At 41.2% G+C, this 7,585-nt stretch overlaps 2 protein-coding genes across 5 annotated transcripts; both read right to left on the bottom strand.

Annotated features, from left to right (window-relative positions):
- Positions 1-666: 666 nt before the first annotated feature.
- Positions 667-4,246, bottom strand: LOC17894182 (protein PAF1 homolog). The gene is made up of 12 exons (XM_023787106.1): positions 3,523-4,246; positions 3,357-3,425; positions 3,135-3,242; positions 2,865-3,045; positions 2,703-2,779; positions 2,506-2,625; positions 1,991-2,096; positions 1,680-1,766; positions 1,510-1,578; positions 1,352-1,423; positions 1,108-1,251; positions 667-995 (listed from the first exon to the last, which is right to left on the bottom strand). The coding sequence occupies exons 1-12, from the start codon at positions 4,143-4,145 to the stop codon at positions 852-854; spliced, it is 1,800 nt and encodes a 599-aa protein (XP_023642874.1). The 5' UTR covers positions 4,146-4,246; the 3' UTR covers positions 667-851.
- Positions 4,247-4,374: 128 nt separating this feature from the next.
- LOC17895341 lies at positions 4,375-7,436 on the bottom strand. Of its 4 annotated transcripts, none has more exons than XM_023787103.1 (4): positions 7,341-7,436; positions 7,035-7,071; positions 5,313-6,920; positions 4,375-4,978 (listed from the first exon to the last, which is right to left on the bottom strand). In XM_023787103.1, coding segments are annotated over exons 2-4 (2,010 nt in total). In that variant the 5' UTR covers positions 7,036-7,071; positions 7,341-7,436; the 3' UTR covers positions 4,375-4,577. The 4 variants fall into 4 exon arrangements, with proteins under 4 accessions (XP_023642871.1, XP_023642873.1, XP_023642872.1 ...); XM_023787105.1 differs by having other exon boundaries at positions 7,378-7,427; XM_023787104.1 differs by lacking the exon at positions 7,341-7,436 and adding an exon at positions 7,173-7,316.
- Between the last annotated feature and the right edge of the window lie 149 nt (positions 7,437-7,585).

The raw sequence follows: 7,585 nt of genomic DNA, 5'->3' as shown, positions 1-7,585 counted from the left end.
CTAAACCCTAAACCCTAAACCCTAAACCCTAAACCCTAAACCCTATACCCTAAACCCTAAACCCTATACCCTATACCCTAAACCCTATACCCTAAACCCTATACCCTAAACCCTATACCCTATACCCTATACCCTAAACCCTATACCCTGAACCCTATACCCTATACCCTATACCCTAAACCCTATACCCTAAACCCTATACCCTTAACCCTAAATGAACAGTAGCTCTAAACCCTAAATGAACAGAAACACTTAACCTTAAATGAACAGAAACACTTAACTCTAAATGAACATTAACTCTATACTCTAAATGAACAGTGACCTAACCCCTAAATGAACAGTGACCCTATACCTTAAATGAACAGTAACCATAAACGCTAAATGAACAGTAACTCTAAACCATATAAATATACAGTGTATATGAACAGTATATCTAATTTGAAGTATAGTAATCCCTAACACTAAATTGTTTACAGTCACCCGGAACCCTAGAAATTTTGCTCTCGTGTTGAAACTAATCTCTTCTTGTTTCTTGTAATAGAGTACCTTTGTACCATTGGTGTAGTTCTCAAAGCTTTGGTGTTTATGAGAAGTTTTTATGAGAAGTTCAAGGCTTGTGAGATAGTGAATTGATGGGCAAAGATCCACGAAGATAGAATCAAAGAGTAAAGCCTAACGTCATGGCCATATCATCAACCATGGACGTGTACATGTAAACTAATTTCTCAACTTCTGCAGCTATCCAAATGAATATTTCTTTACTTGCCAAATCACGAGGCTACAAGTAGACTTGCAGGATACTTTACACACCGTTGGAAGATTGATTGAATAGTTTGAAGTACATGAAACGTTCATTCAGAATAATCATCCTCATTACCATCACTATATTGATTGGCATCTTGTTCCGGCTCGTGTTTCCAGGATCTACCAAGGCCTTCTTCGTCCTCTAACCTTCTCATCTTGGAGCTCGAAGCACCAACCCTAGAAGAGTAAACCTACATCCAAATCCCCAAAGTCCAAACAGATTGGCAAAAGAAGTAGAGAACTTTCCAAATACATACTTCTTGTGTTATTTTCTTATACAATAAATATATGGATTTACTATACCCCTGAATCTTTATGTTCTATCACTGTTACAGTTGATCTTCGCCTTACAGTCACCCTTGAAGGTACTGGAAAGTGTTCAATCTCATCAGAAGATCTTCCTTCCCTGGCCCTTTTTTTCCTCAAGTTCAGCTTAGTGGGTAGGGGCTGCCAAATTCTCAAGGGTCATCCAGAAGTATCATAGACAGAAAAAATACACAACTGGAATATGTAACAAAAACTGATGCAGGTTTAGGTTAGGAAATACCAGATAGCTAGCGGTCCCATCGTCAAATGATACCAGGTATGTTTCAGGATCGTTTGCATCGTCGCCGCGTACCTGTTATACCATCAGGTAACATTTATTTCAATCTGCGCCTCAAACAGTCAAAATTTTACTCAAACCACATTGGTTATGGTACATACATCCCAGTGGTATTCGCGAACCCATGTGTAAGAGATATCTTCGTTTTCATCATGCATATCCTTAGACAACTGGCACAGCAACATAATTGAAACGAGTCAATCAAGTTGAACTTTTCTTGACTTGTCAAAACTTGTGTAATAGAGATCGTTTTGTGGAGAGGCATGTCTACCTCATCCAAGGAAGGAACCATGTACGCCAGAAATTTTTCTGGATTGGCCGTGTCTGATCCAGCCACCACATAGCTTTTCAAAATGGCCTGTGCAGTATGCAGTCAGAGCTCGTCATCAAAATGAAAATACGGCAATCAACCATTGTCAAGATTCGATCCCATATCTCATATATATTTGACTACAGTTATGTTAAGCAACAAAAGCGATATAGTTTATATAGTCATCTCGTCTCTCCGGAACAAAGTATCCCTACGATATAGAACAAAGATAATTGGACTATGCTCATGGATATCGGTAACACATAACTCACCCGTGACTCATGTTCATCACGAATTGAAGGGTCCAACTTGCCAAAGCATTCAGAATCAGTTGTAGGAGCACTATCAAAATTTGCTACCACAAACTGCTCATCGTACCTGTGTAAGAACAAGAAGAGAAGAGCCATATGTATTAGCATAGTATGCTACACATTCAGTGAAAATTATTCGTGGATTTTTCATCCAAAAGGCAATGCACTAAAAATCTAGCAAAGAAACATTTCAACAAGAGTTCGAGCAGAGAAAAGGGAAAAAATTAAAAACCAACAAAGCTTGGCTTTCCCATCCGATTGATTACACTATCCTATAGCAATTGGAAAACTATATGTGCATGTTTACCACCACAAGAGATCCTTCACAAAATGCCAACATACATATAAACTGTAAAGTGTCAGATTTCAAGTGCTTTGTTGCTGTGGCTACATGCCGGGCTACTATGTGACAAATATGCTGAGTTGGGATTTTCAGATATAAGATTGTCTGCAAGGGAAAATAACAAGCATCAAACCTATCAAAATATGGCAAGAGTGGTAAAACTTCAACCGGTTGCAAGGTTTTATTGGTGGCATGAACTGGTCGAGATTTGCATGCCTCAAAGGATGCTTCAATATCCTTGATTTGTCTCTCTCTAGAGACCAAACAATAAGAAACCATTAGACCTTTCCACTTTCTTTAGATTATACACAAATTTGAGAAACAACACACCTATTGTTCAGATTTTGCAAGATGTTTATGCCCCCTTTCATCTCTCGCAATTCCTTTGCTTGCTTCTCAGTTAGCGACTACACATGAAGAAGATAGGAGATTGGAAACTGTTTCTACAAGCTATACAACACAAAAGAAATCTCTAACAAGTGAGACTGATACCTGTCTTGCCGATTCATTATTAATAGAAGAAATGTATTGTGTTTTCACGAGCCAGGAAACACCTTTATCAGTTGGTCTTTCTTTTCTCCGGATGCCATCTTTCTTAATAGGAGTAACAGCATCATCATCACGCAACAGTTCTTCATCTTCAGGGGCAAGAGGTGCCTTGACTTTGGGAGGGCTGAAAAGCGATACAACAGTAAGCTAGTATCCCAGTGGATGAGGTTTCTCGCATTAAAGACGCAATATAACCTTATTTAGAGATCATACTTGTATACACTTATGTCAAGGAGATCCAAGGGTATTCCAAGATCAGGCTCGACAAAGATCTTTGGTTTCCATAATTTCTCCAGCGATGTGATGGTATACTTTGTAAATCTAGTGTGATCAAATAGCTGTATCAGCATTAAGAAGTAAGGAAAGGAGAATAACACAACGGATTTCAGGAAATAAATCTGGATGATCTTTTTGGCAATAGAGTAACAAACATACTGATCCTTATCCCGTTTAATGGTCATAAGCTTAAGCTGTGCACTAGGGTCAGGGAGCTCATTCCGGAACCTTCAAGAGGAGCAAGAAGATGATTATCATTCTAATATGTAAAAGATGAAAACTATAGGTAGTCGTTTGGTTTGTCTCTAGAAGTGAGAATACTGACTTGAGCTTGCAGATGAAGGTCGTTGGTTTCTTTAACCTATTCTCGACCCTGTCGGTGGTGAGTAGAGGCGTCGGCTTCTTCTCCTCGGCGCGAGATCCAACAACGGAGGTGTGTCCCTTGGGCATTTGAGACTTGTGAGAATTTTTCATCTGATGTCTAAGTTTTTCTTCTTGCCTTTGTTTCTCTAACTCCCTCTTCTTCCTAAGCCTCCTCTCTTCTTCGGTCTCAAATTTCTTCGTATGGTAAAGATGAGACCTGTGGTGCTTGGATGGATCCGGTTTAGCACGCTCCCGCCTTCCCACCTGCTTAGAGGCCCCTTTGTCGCGGTCATTGGGCCCTTGGTTTCGAGGAGGATCGGGAACGAGGGGAGGAGGAGCTGACGGAGGTGGAGGAGGAGGAGTTGGAGGAGGATGCGGAGGAGGAGCTTGGAGCTGGTTGAATTGAGGATAGTGCTGATAGTAAGCATGCGGAGGGGGAGGCGGCGGAGGATAAGAGTACGGTTGATGCGACGGTGGTGGGGGAGGAACAGGAGGGGGTAAAGACGGCGGAGGAGGCGGAGGGGCCAAAGGATTTTGGGGTGGTGGCTGAGGAAGGGGAGGATATGGCGGCCGGTACGACGCCATTCTCGGTGTACTTGTGATCTGAATCCCCGAATCGAACGAAGACGAGTCTTAATACAGCGGCTCCGGTCAGACATATTTTACATCTTTTTTTGGGGGGCCTCATTAGCGGCCCAATAACCGCTACTACCATATGGGTTTTGATAGTGGTTAATTACGGCTTCAATACAAACAAACAAAAACAATCTTAAGCTCACCGTTTCTCTGAATCCCAAATATGGTGGCACTTCACTTACTACAATAAGCTACTATATGAACATGCTTTGTACAAAGCTCATCGACGTGTGAGCAACACAATACATTAATAATTTTACTTAATACTTTATAACAAAATATCTATGTACAATATAGCGAACAAGGTGGGGTTAAACACTGAACAACCTTGATCCAAAAGATTACGGCCGGACCAACTCATGAAAACCTTTTACCAGGACTTCACAAGCCGAAGATGTTATGGTCGTTGGCACTGAAAATAGCACCGCCAAACTGCCTGGTGTTCAAGTCGCCTCCATCAAGGGCGGACCCAAAACGGTCAAGCCACTGGGCAGGGCTAGGATTCTCTGCCTCTTCCACCCACTCCGACATCATGTCAATGTCCTCCAGGGAAATTGAGTCTGTCTCCAGGGTTATCATTCTCCCTAACTTTAGATTCTGATTCACGTACGCCAAGTTGTTCAATATTTCTCTGTCAATTGTGTTTCGCCTTTCCCAGTGCATCTGCTGGAATGTGCTCCATTGGCGTTCCAAGTTGTAACTGCTGCAAACTTGGCTCAGTATCCTGATGGCCACCCGCTGCAAAACAGGCGCTGAGTCACCAAACTGCTCCCACCAGAGACCTGCATTACTAAGCAAACCATCATTAGACATCAACTTCTGTCTTTAGTTACCAATTCTCAAGAACCCAGACCATAGGCCCTAAAGCTAGCATGATTTTTGCAATTCGGGGTTTACTATGTGCCAGGCTATATCAATCTGGAATTATTTAGTTGTGTAATAAGATGATTGCAGTCATAGATATGTGGATTTGTTTTCTCCCGACTCAGACTACCTAGTCTCTGTTTACTAGTCAAAATCCTGTATTAAATTTTTGAGTTACGAATAGCAACCCTTAGGAATTTGACTAAAACGTATATTCATGACTTTAGAAATATCCACATGTATCGTCCATACCTGGTGAAACTGAATCCCTCGCCTCCATCGCCAGGTTACAGCCGAACATTCCCTTTGCCCTAGTGAAAGTGAATATCTGATTTGTTATATCACGCCGTAGATCGCTAGTGGGAAGAAGTTTCTCCAACACTTTGAAAAAATCTTCTTTTAAGGAAGTGAGGAACTTTATCTCCGGGTTATACTGAATACTGGGGTTCAAGAATGCTGCAGCTGCATGAAGTGGAGAATGCAAATGGTCACACCACTTTGTATCAACTATGTTAGAAAAGACCTTATGCTTATTCTCATCCATGATGTAGTATGTTCGTATTGACTCCTTGGCCTTGGACATTAACTCGTATATAGAACCTACAGCAGGCTTCCCTTTAGAAACTTCCCTCAACACTTTCAGGATAGGCTCAGAAATAGCCACACTTTCTTCCAAAGCTCTCCAAAAGTCATTATCCTCTAGGATATTCACGCATGACATGCTCTGTGGTTTATTAGCCTGTGTGGTATACTCTGAGCTATTGAACATGTGTTTTAGCCTTGCTTTTTGTTTCATCATTGACTGTAATGATAGAAAATTGGAGACAGACCTTGTGACACCGGTTCTGATAATATCTTGCCCACCTGTTAACTTTCTCATTAAATCTAGCACGGGGCGATTGTTGTAGACAAACTTAGATATTACCTGTGCTTGCGAAATACATTGGTTGACCCAATCTACCTTGGAGAATTCTTCTAATATTATGCTCAAACACTGGGATGCACAAGGGGACACGAAAATGCTTCCATAATTTTGTAAGATATGGTTTGAGATACCAGTGTAGCTGAAGCTGTTGTCCATAATGATTTGCACTATATGCTCCTGACCAATATCTTGGATTACAGAATCAAATAGATCAGCAAGGCATTTCGTATTCTTGAAATATGAGGAGGCGTCCACAGACTTGTGAAAAAAGATTCTGGAAGGTGATGAGACAGAGAAGTTAATCAGGGCGCGTGATTTGTTGTCGGTCCATGCCTCTGCGATGATAGTACAGCCAGTGGTGACCCACTCCTTTTCAGAGTCTTTCAGTTGTAAACTAATTTCTGATTTTACCCTGTCAAGCCACTCAGTCTTGAGAGATAAAGGAGAAGGAGCAAAAAATGCAGGACCACACTTGGCAATGGCATCGAGCATATGGTGATAAGAGGGTGAGCGGGCAACACACCAGTCAATCTTGTTCTCAAAGAAGAAGAGAGAAATACTCCTCTCTGCAATCACCTGCGCATTTGGAGTAGGAGGTGCAAGGATACTAGTAGGAAATAGTTTGGACCCAGAAGACACAGTAACAGGAAGCAGGGAAGCAGATAAAGGTGGTTTAACTTCCGGAGGCTTGTACTTGTTGGTGGTGAGTGGGGAATCTTTGGGATCATCCTTGGCAGCTAAAATGGATCGGACTCTATCAGTAACATCGTCCCTAACCTTGGCACATGGATTGACCCCTTTACTGGGAAGGCGAGAGAGATGATGCTTCAACCTACTAATGCCGCCATTAAGAACTCTAGAGCAAAACTTGCATTTAACCTTGTTGCCATCTAGTTTCTCAGCGTATTCCCAACAGATATCTTTTTCTCGTACCACTGTCAGATAATAATGATAATCGGATTAATACGCCCGTTATAGATAGCTACCTCTCTAAATGCTTAGATAAGTTAAAAATCTCAATCGAAATCAAACAACCAAACAGAGCTTACTGCTGAATGGAATGAAATGTTCTTCGTCAGCTTCCACCTGCCAAACACACAACCCTAGTAAGGTTTGCCGTCGATAACAAAAGGCATAAATAAACAAATAACAAAACTCTGGATCCAGCAAAAAATATTCTATATTTCCTCTTGAGGATTGCCGGAAAATGAGAAAGACGCATGACCAATGTCGCTCTTTACTTCCCGGAGAGGAGGAGAGAAACAGATTCAAAGATCTAAGTGGAGAAGACCAAGTAGCAAGAATTGAATTTTGAAGGAGATATATTAGCTTTATAACTAAGCAGTGCTTCTTACAGAGAAAGATGCGGGAGACGGGGAGGGAGAGACTCACTTCTTCTCGCCGGGACTATCTTCTGAGATAATTTCGCTTAATTTTTCGCGATATTTTGCTCTGCTTCCTTTTTCTTTTCTTTTTTTCTTCTTTCTTATGTATCGTGTTTTTTTTCACACCCCTTCCTTCCTCTAATTTTCTATTTCTACCTTTAATTTAAAGTTACGTTTTTAATAAAATCGATGGTTTACACCAATGTACCAAAAGA

This window comes from Capsella rubella, unplaced genomic scaffold (assembly GCF_000375325.1).
Source record: "Capsella rubella cultivar Monte Gargano unplaced genomic scaffold, Caprub1_0 scaffold_2, whole genome shotgun sequence".
NCBI classification, from domain to species: Eukaryota; Viridiplantae; Streptophyta; class Magnoliopsida; order Brassicales; family Brassicaceae; genus Capsella; species Capsella rubella.
The sequence above is the reverse complement of the archived record's forward strand: the minus strand, read 5'-3'. Positions and strand labels throughout refer to the sequence as shown.

Coding starts and splice junctions, on each gene's coding strand:
- LOC17894182 (XM_023787106.1), bottom strand. CDS start 4,145: ATGGCGTCGTACCGGCCGCCATATCCTCCCCTTCCTCAGCCACCACCC. Junction 2,626..2,702: donor TTGCAAAATCTGAACAATAG/GTGTGTTGTTTC, acceptor TTTGGTCTCTAG/AGAGAGACAAATCAAGGATA. Junction 1,252..1,351: donor ATGGGACCGCTAGCTATCTG/GTATTTCCTAAC, acceptor AGAATTTGGCAG/CCCCTACCCACTAAGCTGAA.
- LOC17895341 (XM_023787103.1), bottom strand. Junction 4,979..5,312: donor GAGGGATTCAGTTTCACCAG/GTATGGACGATA, acceptor TTAGTAATGCAG/GTCTCTGGTGGGAGCAGTTT.